At 41.2% G+C, this 14,877-nt stretch overlaps 1 protein-coding gene and 1 long non-coding RNA gene across 2 annotated transcripts in view; one reads left to right on the top strand and one right to left on the bottom strand.

Moving 5' to 3' along the window:
* Positions 1-3,121, top strand: part of LOC117346418 — a 28,549-nt gene extending 25,428 nt beyond the window's left edge. The window contains exons 3-4 of the long non-coding RNA XR_004536580.1: positions 2,795-2,901; positions 2,983-3,121. This is a non-coding gene — a long non-coding RNA (uncharacterized LOC117346418). The remainder of the gene's footprint in view (positions 1-2,794; positions 2,902-2,982) is intronic.
* The window catches only part of TADA1 (transcriptional adaptor 1), a 91,711-nt gene continuing 79,865 nt past the window's right edge, over positions 3,032-14,877 (bottom strand). The window contains exons 7-8 of the mRNA XM_033915948.1: positions 10,187-10,349; positions 3,032-3,288 (exon numbers count right to left, since the gene is read on the bottom strand). Coding sequence (XP_033771839.1) covers positions 3,139-3,288; positions 10,187-10,349 — 313 coding nt within the window. The 3' untranslated portion in view covers positions 3,032-3,138. The remainder of the gene's footprint in view (positions 3,289-10,186; positions 10,350-14,877) is intronic.

Genomic DNA, 14,877 nt, shown 5'->3' with positions numbered 1-14,877 from the left:
AGGCTGCCAGTCAGACATAACGCCCAAACTGAGACCTCAACCTCTGTGGATCCATGCATGAGCGGAGGTAGTACTTTATACAGCTGGCAATTGTTAAGCCCTGCTGGACCTAAAAACGGGGTTAAGCAGCCTGCACTCAAGCACCTAATAAATCAGGCTAGCTTCAAGGGGAACAGACCTTGAGCTACACAAGTTCCAAAGCAGGCCAGCTGGACAGGTACCCTGAGGGTTCTGGCCAGCTGTAGACGCCTGACCCAGCTCCTGCATCTTCTCCCAGGCAGAGCTGCCCTGGGAACTTCTCCAATGCTGGAAAGCCTCACACTCCGAAAAAAATAAAAAATAAAAAACCCTGAAAATAATAAAAGATTATTAGAGCAGATCAGAAACACAGCTTCTCAACTCGCTTGCAGAAGGAAAAAACTGAAGGGCTCTACAGCACTGGAGAAGGAGGCAGAGGCTAACGAATGTACATGTCATCCTTCTGCAATCAACTCTCGAGTATGGGACTATCACCTGCTGTCCGGACTCATATAGCCTTTGCACCATAAATGCAAATTAAGGAAGGATCTCTGATGAAAAAGCATGCCTCAATGCCTGGGTAGGTAGGCAAGGCAGAAAATCTGTGATGCATGAAATGTGCCTTTTATTGTATATTTGGAATTAAACCAATTGCTTGAATTTTTAGAAGGGGCAATCATGAATGACTGTGAATTCTAGACTTTATGCTTGATTTATTTCTTTTTACCTGCTAGTGCATTTACAGTCATGAAATAATTAGGACATCCCATGAAATATTCAGTTCTTTCTTAAGAAATGTTCACATATTAATTACAAATCTTTCTTTAATCTCTGGAAAAGAAAGTGATGTAATTGCAGGTAAACAACAAGTGTTCCTTGATTTACTCATGAAACAAAAGATATCCACAAAAATGTGTATTCTGAGAAATAAATTAGGACACCCCCACATATCCTCCCACTTAAAGTGGCTCAAATCAAACACAGATGTATCACATCAGGTGCACATGATAGAACATTGTTACTCAGCATTTTGAAGGTTTGCCCTACTTAAACCTCAGATATTTAGTTTGGTGTACTCATGACTGCTGCAGTGAGAGTGAACACCATGGTGAGATCAAAAGAGCTGCCTGAGGCCTTCAGAAAGAAGATTGTAGCAGCTTAGAAGTCTGGAAAGGGATTTAAAAAGATCTCAAAAGAATTTGACATTAGCCATTCCACGGTCCGAAAAATAGTGTACAAGTGGAGGACTTTCCAAACAACTGCCAACATGCCCAGGTCTGGCCATCCAGAACAGACCACAATTTGCTAAAAGAAGTCTCCAAAAACCCTAAAATGTCATCATGGGCCTACAGCAGGCTCTTGCTACTGTTGATGTGAAAGTGCATGCCTCTACAATCAGAAAAAGACTGCACAAATTTAACTTGCATGGGAGGTGTGCAAGGAGGAAACCTTTGCTCTCTAAGAGAAACATCAAGGCCAGACTGAAGTTTGCCAGAGATAACAGACAAACACCAGGACTTCTGGAATAGTGTTCTATGGATAGATGAGAATAAAATTGAATTATTTGGACACCAGAAAAGGGGACGTGTTTGGTGTATACCAAATACAGCATTCCAGGAAAAGAACCTCATACCAACTGTGAAGCATGGAGGTGGAAGTGTCATGGTTTAGGGGTGCTTTGCTGGCCAGCTCACCATCATAGAATCCACTACAAATTCTACCGTGTATCAGAGGGTGCTTGAGGAACATGTGAGACCATCTGTAAGAAAATTAAACTTGAAGCAGAACTGGACGCTGCAACACAACAATGACCCAAAACATACAAGTAAATCCACCAAGGACTGGCTGAAAACTAAGACATGGAGAGGCCTGCTGTGGCCAAGTCAAAGCCTTGATCTTAATCCAATTGAGATGCTTTGGGGCGATTTGACATGGCCTATACATGCAAGAAACCCCTCAAACAACTCACAGCTGAAAGAATTCTGCATTGAGGAGTGGGCCAAACTTTCCTCAGACTGATGTCAGAGACTGGTAGATGGCTACAAGAAGCGTCTCACTGCAGTTATTTCAGCCAAAGGGAGTAACACTAGCTATTAGGATGCCATAATATATTCCTCAATTAGAATACATTTTTGTGAATAACTTTTGTTTCATGAGTAAATCAAGGAACATTTTTGTTGTTTACCTACAATTACATTACTTTCTTTTCCAGAGATAAACAAAAAATATTTGTTATCAATATATGAACATTTCTTAAGAAAGAGCTGAATATTTCATGGGGTGTCCTAATTTTTTCACATGATTGCATGCCACAGGTGGTGAATGAATCAGAATCACAGTCTGACATGTTTTCATAATTTCCTACTGTTTCCCTGCTAGAAATCTTGTAATGGGGTTTGGTTGCCTTTTAAAGAAGTGTTATGAAGATGGTACCAAAAGCATTTTCTGGATAATACTATATTTAATATTCATTCAACATACTTTGGATTTATATAAATTTTTCAAAAGTTCAAGAAATGTGAAGAGCTTTTTAAAGATGCAAGAAATACAATCGTCAGGGGTGCATTCATATCATGGAAGAATGAAACCACTAAATGAATGAAAATTGCTGAACCCTAGTGCATTCAATTGTGAAGAAAAGTTGCCACTTTAAACCAAAATTGCAATTCCTTGATAACTTTTAATCACCCATGGCAGTTTTCATTTGAGCTGGAGAAGGGAAATGCATCTTTGTGCAATGCTAGTAACACTCCTTTCCTACTTGTCTTCTTTTCAGAAAGCACAAGACTTAAAACCACAAATGTACTTTCCTAGAGAGGTCTTGTTAGAAATGCAACCTAGCATGCCAGGAATCTGGAGTCAAAAATTACATGTGCATAAATGGTAAGACCTCAAGATTTTATATTTTGGCTTTGTGACAAAAAAAAAAAAGATGTACTACATATATTGTTCATATTTCCACAGGAAAGGTCACATGTAACATTACACATTTCTTCTTGGAAATGTTAAATTTGAAATTTGGAGGTAAATCTCTGGATTACTCTGTGCTTCATGGTGAAGGGAGGTATGCTTAAAAAGCTGCCTTCCCTTCAAACCCCAACAGCACTATGTCCTTGCCATTTAACACAGAAGCCCTTCCTTGGACACCAGACGCTGTCGATGGATCTCATCCTGCTGAAGTTCCTCATGGGTCGGATGCCATAGTTTCATGATTATTCGTTCAGTATTCAAAGCATAGACAGTATGTGAAGGAACTACTTCTCTGTGCACCTAAGGATTACAAGCAAAGACATATCAATAGACAGACAAGGTTCCTCTGAACATCATTCCAGCACTGTATAAACTTATTTAAATATTTACTGCCCATGCCTACTAACTATATCTCTCAATGAATATTAACAATAAAATTGGATTAATCAGGTACCAAGGTCTACAAATTAAAGGCAGTCCAGAAGGAACTAATAAAATTGAAATCCTAGATCAGGGCTGCCCAAGTCCGGTCCTCGAGATCTACTAGCAGGCCATGTTTTCAGGATATCCACAATGAATATGCATGAGAGAGATTTGCCTGCAATGCCTTCTTAGTATGCAAATATCTCTCTCATGCATATTCATTGTGGATATCCTGAAAACCTGGCCTGCCAGTAGATCTCGAGGACCAGACTTGGGCAGCCATGACCTAGATAATATGACCTATAAGAATAAGTTAAAGGAACAAGCTATACTCCCCTCTCCGGAGAAGAATAAAATTCAGAAGTGGTGGGGGTACAGGGAGAAGGAGCCAGCTGAGATCATAGTGGTACATGTCACAGCGCAGAATAAGTTACTCTGCTTATTAGGCCAGTTGGGCCTAGAGTAGACATACAGTGAAGTTGGTGCATTCAGGCCTTTAACATGAGAGAAAACCTCTCTCACTACTGTGGTATCCCCTGTTGGCCAAGAGTCTCCTCCAACTCTTGGGCCACAGAGACTTCACCAAGCTACAAAGGTATTCCATATGGGGCAGAATTAAAAGCAAGCAAATTAAAATTTAACAAATCCTAGGATATCATTACAGTCCTTATTGGAAAGTTTTGCTGAGTTTGGTGATTTTTCCAGATTAAAATTAAATATGAAAAAATCTGAAACTATGGCTACAAATGATAGTTTATGCATACAGTGGGGTCATGATTTTCCACTAAGATGGATGGAACATCAATTTAAATACTTGGGTATTCATATTCCGGTAGATTCTAAATTTTTATATAAATTTTATATATTCCAGAATTATTGAGTCCTACAAAACAGAGATTATTGAAATGGCAGTCTTTGCCTTTATCCCTAGGTGAGCGTATTTAAAATGGTTCTTTTCCCCAAATGGTTATATACTTTTCAAATGCTTCCCCTGGAATTGATAAGTAGATATTGGCGGAAATTAAGAACTACAATTACTAAATTTTGTTGGGCCGGGAAAAAGCCAAAATTATCTTTTGATATTTTATTAGGAACAGGGAAGAGAGGTGGTATGGGACTTCCCAATCTTCGTATATATATGGGAGGGTTTATTAAGACATATTAGGGATTGGGTTCTGGATGATGTTTTACTTACTCCAATAGTTTATGAACATAAGAACATAAGAAGTGCCTCTGCTGGGTCAGACCAGAGGTCCATCATGCCTAGCAGTCCGCTCACGCGGGGGCCCACCAGGTCCAGCTTTTATCATCCTTTTCATTTATTATTTCTTCTTAAGGTACATCAGTCTAAATTACTGGTTCATTTAAGATATAATTCTATTTTAACTCCAATGAGGTTAGTATGGGGTAATTTAGTTAAATTATGAGGTTACAATCCGCGTATAACTGATATGTTACCTATTCAAGGTAATGAAGATTTTCAACCTGGTATTAACATCTATGATTTTTAGAAATTGGGGATCTAAGGGAGTTTATTATTTAGCACAGGTATTGGATGAGACAGGAAAGATAAGGAATTTTCTTGACCTTTCTTTAACTGTAGGAGGGGGCCCTGGGTCTTTATACTCATTTGCAATTGGTGAATTATTTGAATAAATTACGGAGATCGGATCTTTCATGTGGAGTTCGTGATTGAATTCTATCTTTATTAAATCAATGTGAAGATATGCCTATTTCAGTATCTTTATTACATAAGTGGTGGTGGAATTTACTTCCAACTCGTACATATAAGCAGCTGTTGTACTAATTTCTGGCATTGCTTCATTAAAATTTTATTTTGATTTGTTAAGTATCTATGTATAGTTAAATCAATATTAGAAATATACTTATTAATAGGGTACTACGGTAATTGCGGAATCCACCGTTCTAGGATTTAAAGGTAAGTTAGATGTGCATCTCCTTATGAGTGACATAAAGTGACATGGGTAAGGGTAAGCTAGACATACATCTCCTTACGAGAAGCTTAGAGTGATATGAGGACTAAAACTATGCCAGGGTACACCTGGGCGGGGCCTCCGTGTGTGCGGATCGTCGGACTTGATGGACCTAAGGTCTGTTCCGGAGATGGCCTTTCTTATGTTCTTACGTTCTTATATGAAAAAATTTTACAAAATTGGAGTGAGGAGTTGGGAATTCAGATCTTGCTTCTTGATTTTAGTCAAGTTATTAATAAATTACCAAAAATTATTACCGGCTGTTTGGAGGGAATGTACTTATAGAGTTTTACATAGGGCTTATTTCTCCCAAATTCAAGCTTTTCATGCAGGTTTGGTAAATTCCCCAATTTGTATTAAATGTGATAAGGATCTCGGCACATTATCTCATGCTTTTTGGCTGTGCCCTTTAATTAAGAGCTCCTTTTACTAAGCTGCGATAGCATTTTTAGCACGTGCAGAATTTTAGCGCACGCTAAACCCATGCTATGCAGCTAGAATTAACGCCAGCTCAATGCTAGCGTAAGCATCTAGCGCGCGCAGCAATTCTGCATGCACTAAAACCACTATCGCAGCTTAGTAAAAGGAGCCCTAAGTCTTTCTGGTCTGCCATCCTATTATATTTGGGTTCTTTATGGGATAGTCCTGTTGTGGGTTCTCCAAGGGGAGTAATTTTTGGTAAGGCAGATGCTTGTGGGGTATTTGGTCATGGGAGATGTCTTATTTCAGAAGGTATGTATGAATGGGCATAAATGTATTATATATGTCACAAAATGTGGGAGATATTAACAAAATAGCTGGATAAACTACTCCAATGATATCCAAAATCTCAGCTTTATTAGTACATCTTCTTTAAAACATTTTTTTCTTTTTTCTTTAATACATTCTTATAGTGCTCCATTCAAACGTGAATATCAAACTACAGTGGTTAGTGATGAGACTTCATACTCTTCATTACCATATTGTCAATCTTCTATCAATGAACTAAAACGCTCTGGCATGTGTATACATGGCCAGATTTGAAAGTACATTTGTGTATAGGTCTAAATATTATAAGTACATTAAGCTTTGGAAGCGTTTTATCGATGATGTTCTTTTTGTGTGGACTGGTGATGAGGCGCAGTTACATTTATTTTTATCTGAAATCATTCATGTGATTCAAATATCAAATTTACATACGTGTTTAGTAGGGAGTCTATCTCGTTTTTAGATGTTACATTGATTAAGCATCAGGATCGCCTCATCACCAGTTTACACAAAAAGACCACCGATAGAAATACGTTACTTCAATACCAAAGTTTTAACCCGCGATTACTGAGGAATAGCATACCTACGGGCCAATTTTTAAGAATAAGACGTATCTGTTCTCAGGAGGATGATTTCACTAAACAAGCCAATATAATGTATCATAAATTCTGTGATAGGGGCTACCCGAAAAAAATTGTTAAAAAGGCTTGGAAACGAGCCAGGAGCTGCTATCGGTCCTGGCTCCTTTTACCAGGGTCACAAGACCAAGATTCACGAATAGCGTGTGTATTACCCTACAGTTCAAGAAGTAACCAGATTAAAAATATCATCTTAAAACATTGGTCGGTGCTACAAGTTCATTCCAAGTTGAGAGATAATCCTAAGTTTGCGTTTAGAAGATCTAGCAACTTAGGTGAACAGCTCAAATATCGTAAATATAATCAAAAACATAGTCATTTACCACCGCATCGTAAATGTGGTCACTGCTGTAATTGCAAATATGTAATGGAGCAGGATCAGATAGAAGTTCCGCATGCCAATGGAAAACAATTCAAGCTTTCTTCAGGTACTGATTGTGAGTCATCAGGGGTGATATACTGCATTAGATGTCCGTGTAATAAACTATATATCGGTCAAACGAGCCGGATGATAAAGACCCATATAACGGAACATCTAAGCAATATTCGCTGTGCTCGGGTAACCGCCCCCCTGGTAGCCCATTGGTTACAGGAATCGCATGCAGTTGATTCATTACGATATACAGTTTTAATACATATAACAGAATACCAGGGGAATATTAGTAAATTATTACACTATAAGGAACAACGGTTTATATTTAACTGGAAAACATCTAGGCCACAGGGTTAAACATGGAAATAGAGTGGATTGCTCTGTAAAAGTTGTACTTCCGGTTTAGAGGGAATCATTCCGGTTAGAGTAATAGGTAATTGGATACCTTATTTAAAGTTGGGATATGAGTAGAGAGAGACGCTGGTTTGTTCGCCCTTCCCTAAAGAAAGAGCCGACTGACAGGTATGAAAGAGTTTTTGAAACTATATATATTAAATATTTGAATTTGAATTAAAGTTGTGTTTAAGTATTTGAATAGATAAACTTGAGTTTTAATAATATATAGTAATTCACTTTTTTGTATTGCTTTTACACTCCTAGTACCCTCCTGACGAAGACATTTTCGAAACTCGAGTTGGGGGGTAAATGTAATCCGAAGGAGTTAAGTTTACAGCACTACCGCACTTTATGCACTAGTTCACTTTCATTCAGTGGTTATAAGTGAAATTCAACTCAAGGAGAGACTATAAATGAGCGTTTTAGTTCATTGATAGAAGATTGACAATATGGTAATGAAGAGTATGAAGTCTCATCACTAACCACTGTAGTTTGATATTCACGTTTGAATGGAGTACTATAAGAATGTATTAAAGAAAAAAGAAAAAAATGTTTTAAAGAAGATGTATTAATAAAGCTGAGATTTTGGATATCATAAATGTATTATGCAATATTGGTTACAGAAAGAATCTCCACGTTTTTGGCATTGGAGGAACCAGTTGCATCGTTTACTTTTGTTTGAGGTCTGGGGAGGTTCGGCAATCTCCTAGACGAACTCATCTTTTTATGAGGACTTGGGATCCATATGTTCAAAAACTTTCACCTACAGCAAGAAGTTTAATTCTCAATGAATTACATTGAAGCTATGGTTGTCTAAATTGCATTCCAGATCTTGGGTTTTTTTGTTTGGTTTTTGTCACCTTTCATTCTGGGAGGGGGAAGGGAAAATGGGATGGCGGGGGGGAATTAAATGGGTTGGAAGGAGGGGGGACGGGGAGAGAGAGGGAAGGGGAGAGAGGGGGGTGATAATGAGGGATTATGGTTTATAATATAAAATGATTGAAGGACTGATATATTATTTGATAATATGTATTGTATGGAATGGAATTTTTATTTTATAAAATCTTTATTAAGTTTTCAAGGCTAATACAAAGTGCAGAAAATTATACATACATTAATAATCAGAATAAGCAATTATAGTCAATCAATAACAATACAGAAAAAATAACCCCCCCCCCTCCCTTCCAATACATTCAATCAAAGATTAAAACAAAAGAGATAGCCCCCCCTTCCTCCCACCCTGTCTTGGATGTGTGCATGAATCTAAAGAAAAAGTACAGGTGGAAGACAACTATATTGAAGTAACAAAAGACGTCGATGAACCCCAAATTAAACTGAATAACTTATTACGCCCCATTATGTCAGCATTCAATTTGGAATGGAATTTTTAAGTATGTGAATTCATTTGTAAGAATACCTTTATATATTATTTGAATGTATTTTCTTTTGTTCATCCAATAAAAATGTCTAAACATTAAAAAAATAAAATAAAATGTAATGACAGGAGAGATTTAGGTTAGACTTTAGAGAAAACTTTCTTGGTATAGTCAAGCACAGAGACATTAACTAGGAAAGTGACAGAACCTTAAAACTGAAGCTTTTTAAGAGTAAAGTTATACAATCATTTGTCTGGGATGATATTGGTACAGTGGACCCTTCAAAGCCTCATTCTTCTATAATACATGAGGAATACAGCACAGCTTGAAATGTGACATCAACCACCACAGGAACTACGCACAGGAGCAGGAAAGTTGAATTTAGCCAAAACATTTCTACTATTGGAGTAGATAGAGCTTAATTGTTAGTGCAGTGAGCTAAAATCCTGGAGAACTGGGTTTGATTCCTATTGCAGTTCCTTGTGACCCTGGGCAAGTCACTTAACCCTCCATTGCTCCAGATACAAAAAAACTCCACCTTAGACTGTGAGCCCACTAGGGACAGAGAAAGTACCCGTTTATAATGTGTACATCAAATAGTGCTATTAAAATAAGTAGTAGTAGTACCACACACATACTATTTCTGAAATGTGCCATTGAAATGTGCATTAGCTTATTATATTGACCTGGTCACTGCAGTGACCGCCCTTGGCTTGGGAGCCAGACACCAGGGTTCCTTTTAGAAGTCTGTAGTCATAGGCTCCAAATATGGTTAGAGCACTACCCTTAAAACAATGTCTACAACTGCCTCCTCAATCACTTAGGGTCTATAATCAGTGTTTGTGAAGCCTTCTCAAGCAATTTACATAGCCTAAGTGTCAACTTGAGAATGGGACTGGGAACCTTCTGCATGACAGCCCATAGCACTTGCCATCTGAGCCACTAGATCAATCCTAGATGTGCATTTTAATGTGGACTTGTATTTGCCTTTTATCATTATTATTATTATGGTGCACTGTTTCACATTTCAGGTGAGTATGGAAATATGGACAGGCTAAAAAATAGTTGCAAAATGTCATCCCTTATCTTTGATAAGCTGTACACTGCCTATCACATTTTTTAACAAACCCTAAAAACAAAAACACCCCACAGAAGCATGAAACCAATGTACAAAATAAGTAATGCTGACAGATGCATTTTTTTTCACTCTGGTAAATCTCTCTAAATTTGTTAAACCAGGCTGACCCCTACCTGGAGGGCATCCAAAAGGTGGTACATGTTGACTGGAGGCAAGCTGGCAGACATGGTTTCCCCTGAGCAAGCTAACAGCAAAGCTGCCTGCTGCTCTGTGTCATCAGGATGCAGCTGAGATGTAGGGCTTGGACCCGTAGAAAGAGCCATACAGGCTGAGGGACTGAACAAAGAGAAAAACAAGAAGTCATCCCTGACAGTTAATAGAATAGCAAAAAGTCTAGAGGTTAGAGCAATGGGTTGGAAATCAGGAGACCTGGGCTCATATCTTACTCCCCTGACTCATGGCCTTTGACAAGTTACCATCTTCCTCTGTCTCATGTACAGTCATGTGAAAAAATTAGGACACCCAATGAAATATTCAGTTCTTTCTTAAGAAATGTTCACATATTGATGTCAAATCTCTTTTTTATTTATCTCTGGAAAAGAAAGTGATGTAATTGCAGGTAAACAACAAAATTTTTCCTTGACTGGTAGATGGCTTCAAAAAGCATCTCACTGCAGTTATTTCAGCCAAAGGGGGTAACACTAGCTATTAGGGTGTCCTAATTTAGTTCTCAGTTAGAATACACATTTTTGTGGATATCTTTTGTTTCATGAGTCAAGAGAATAGCATTCTATGATTAAGTAACATCATAATAGGGTTTCATGCTGTTTCACACTGATATATCAAGACAAACTCACTCCACAGGAAGTATCTCAATCTCCCAAAGTAACCCGCTCAACTATGTAATCGCTTCTGGAATTGTCCAGATAACCTCTAATGTAATCCGCCTTAAACCACAAGGTAATGGCGGAATAAAAGTCACCAATGTAATATAATATACTATACCTCTACAATTTTTTATTTTAGCTCACACACTTTCATTAGTAGTTCAAGGCATGTTATATTCAGGTACTGTAGGAGGAGAAATTAGATTCTTACCTGCTAATTTTGTTTCTGTTAGCTTGTAGACTGGTATAGTTCCTTTACGGATGGGTAATATGCCTCACTGCTACCAGCAGGTGGAGAATGAGATCAAAACTTGTATATCAGTAGACCATCCCCTCTTGCTACTCCAGTATGCCGAATAGCCAAGCAGAACCAAGGAAATTTCTTAACTGAAAAACAGTAAATGACACTCCAAACAGGAATGTAAGAAAACAGCAAACAACTGTTGGAACATGTATAGAACTTGATCCTGGAAAGAAAACATCCCTACTGCTCACCAGCTAAGTTAGCTGAGCCATCACCACTGTTCTTAATTCTCCTTGGGCATAGAAAAATACTAGAACCCGCAGAAAAATTCAAATTCTGCACACGAGCAAAAAAACCCGCAAACACCGCTCAAACACAGATAGGGTGGGGAACTATACCAGTCTACAAGCTAACAGAAAGAAAATTAGCAGGTAAAACCTAATTTCTCCTTCCGTATCACTTGATAGACCGGTATAGTTCCTTTACGGATGGGACATACCAAAGCAGTACCCATCAAGGGTGGGGCCCCCAAAGGTCCAACACCAGAACACATTCACCGAATACCGCGTCCCGACGCGTGTGAACATCCACACGGTAGTGTCTGACAAAGGAATGCAGAGAAGACCAAACTGCAGCCTTGCAAATATCCACTGGAGGCACTAGAGAAGACTCGGCACAAAAAGCTGCCTGACCCCTAGTGGAATGAGCCTTGAGAAAGTCTGGAACAGGCTTCTTCTTCAGAAGATAAGCGGAAGCAATAGTCCCCTTGATCCAGTGCGCAATAGTAGCCTTAGAAGTGCCATCCCCCTTATGAGGACCCGCTAGAAGGACAAAGAGATGATCTGATTTCCTGATCTCCTGGGTCCTCCGCACATAAGAGCGGAGGACCCAACTGACATCCAACTTGCGCAGCTGTCTCTGCTCAGAAGAGCCCTCCCGACAACCCAACACCAGGAGGACTACAGACTGATTGACATGAAAAGGAGAAACTACTTTTGGCAGAAAAGAAGGAACAGGCCGCAAGACAACCCGCTCCCTATAAAACTCCAAGAAGGGAGCCCTACAAGAGAAAGCCTGCAGCTCAGAAACACATCTAGTTGAAGTAATGGCCACCAAGAAGACAGCTTTAAGAGTAAGGTCCTTTAAAGAGCAGTTGCCCAACGATTCAAAAGGAGGGCGCACTAGAAATGACAGAACCAGATTCCGATCCCAAGAAGGAACAGAGGGCCACACAGGAGGCCTGAGCAACTTGGCTGCTCGCAAGAAGAGAATCACATCAGGAATGGCAGTCAAACCTTTCACTAACCTCCGAAAGGCTGACAAGGCCGCCATCCTACATGAACTCTTAAGATGTTAGGCAGGGAAGTGCAAAAAGAGACCACTCCTCAAATAGACGCCAAACCCTCACATAAGCCCGAGAGGTGGAAAGCTTCCAGAACCCCAAGAGAGTTGAGATCACTTTATCTGAATACCTCTTCTTACCTAGGCAACCCCTTTCAAGAGCCAAGCCGAAAGACAAAAGGGACCCGGATAAAACATTGGAATGGGACCCTGAGTTAGAAGAGAGGCAGAGGAAGAGGATCCGCCACCAGATGCCTCAACAGATCCGTGTCCCATGGTCATCAAGGCCAATCCGGAGCCACCAGAACCATGAGGCCCGGATGGCGAATTATGCGGAGAAGAACTCTGCCCACTAATGGCCTTCTGTTGGCCATGGTTGAACCAGAGCATCAAGGCCCTCGGCCTGACCATCTCTGCAATGACTAAAGAAGCGGAGCGTTTTGGCGTTAACACTTGTAGCCATCAGGTCCATGAGGGGCTGACTCCAAGACTGCACTATCAACTGAAAGGCCACAGGGCTTAGACACCACTCTCTGGGATCTAGTACGTGACGACTCAGGAAGTCCACCTGAACATTCTCCACTCCGGCTATGTGAGATCTCTTGAAGGTGCGACTCCACCTAGATCATGAGAAGAGTCGCCTCCCGCACCACCAAAGTGCTCCTGGTGCCTCCCTGATTGACATAGGCCACTGCCGTGGAATTGTCTAACAACCATGACTGACTTGCTCATCAGAAAGGACTGGAAGGCTAGCAACGCAGACGGTCTCCAAAACATTGATCGTCCGTGGACCATGTGCCCTGAGCTGAGTGACCTAGACACTGAGCCCCCCAACCGAGATGACTGGCATCCGTGAGCAGCACCATCCACTGCAGCCAATCCAGACTCGCCCCTTGTACAAGATGGGGGGGTCTGAAGCCACCAGGGAAGACTGCCCCAAACTAAGCCCAGAAGTGGAACAGGGTGATCCAGACTGTGCCTCTGAGGCGACCACCTCTGAAGAAGAGAATACTGAAGAGGACGCATGTGGGCCTGCGACCACCTCACAACATCAAGGGAGGCTGCCATCGACCCCAAGACTTGGAGGAAATCCTGCGCCCGAGGACACCAGGATGCCATAAGCAAACAAATTTGAGATTGCAATTCGGAAGGAAGACCTTCCCCAAGGAGGTGTCAAACAGGACCCCAAGATATTCCTGATGCTGAGATGGAGACAATCGGCTGTTTGCAAGGTTGACTACCCATCCCAGCAACTGCAGAAATTACACCACCCGAGCCGTGACCCGAGTTCTCTCCTGTCAACCAGTCATCCAGATAAGGATGAAGAATGCCCTTTTTGTGCAACACTGCCGCAAAAACCACCATCACCTTGGTGAATGTCCGCGGAGCCATGGCCAGACCAAAGGGAAGTGCACAGAACTGATAATGTTGCCCCAAGATTGCAAAGCGCAGGAAGCGATGATGGGAGGCCCAAATAGGAATGTGTAAGTAGGCCTTGGTCAGATCTAGAGAGGTCAGAAACTCCCCCGGCTGAACCGCCAGAATCACAGACCACAGAGTTTCCATGCGGAAAGAAAGACATGTGAAGAGCCCTGTTGACCCCCTTCAAATCCAGAATGGGTCGAAAGGTCCCTTCTTTCTTTGAAACCACAAAGTAAATTGAGTACCAACCTATGCCCCACTCCAGCGGGGGAACTGGAACCACCGCATGAAGAGATCCAACAAAGGTCTGGCGAAAGGCCCACTGCTTCCACGCCATCTGCGAGGGAGAAGCAAGAAAACGGGCTGGCAAGGACCGGGCGAACTCCAGAGCATAGCCTTCCCAGATCACTTCCAGAACCCACTGATCTGACATGATATCTGCCCACTGTGGATATGTTTCTCAACTGGGCGCCCACCGGAACCAAGATGGGCGCCGGCAAAGAGTCATTGTGCAGGACGGGCGGCAGGGGACCCGGCGTGGGCGCTACCTGCACCCCGGCAAGCCCCACGAAAGGACTGCATGCGCTGGAAGAACCTGCCTCTTGAGAGCTCAGGAGACTGAAAAGAAGCAGCCCCTCCACCGGAGTGGAAATGGCGGAAATCACACCCACAAGCCAGTGGCCTAGGCCTATCCTCAGGCAAACGAGGCACTTTAGAATCAGTGAGAGTCTGAACCAACTTGTCCAAGTCCTCACCAAACAAGAAAGATCCTTCAAAAGGAAACTTTGTCAACTTAGCTTTGGACGCCGAATCTGCCAATCAAGCGCGAAGCCACAATGTACGATGTGCTGCCATTCCGAAGGCCAGAGACTTGGCAGAAGCTCGCAAGAGGTCATACATGGCATCTGAGAGATAAGAAGTACCCAATTCAATTTTGGCAACTTCTTGCCTTAGCAAGTCCCAATGCTCA

This window comes from Geotrypetes seraphini, chromosome 12, assembly GCF_902459505.1.
Source record: "Geotrypetes seraphini chromosome 12, aGeoSer1.1, whole genome shotgun sequence".
Lineage (NCBI taxonomy): Eukaryota > Metazoa > Chordata > Amphibia > Gymnophiona > Dermophiidae > Geotrypetes > Geotrypetes seraphini.
This window is presented reverse-complemented; position numbering and strand designations above follow the sequence as displayed.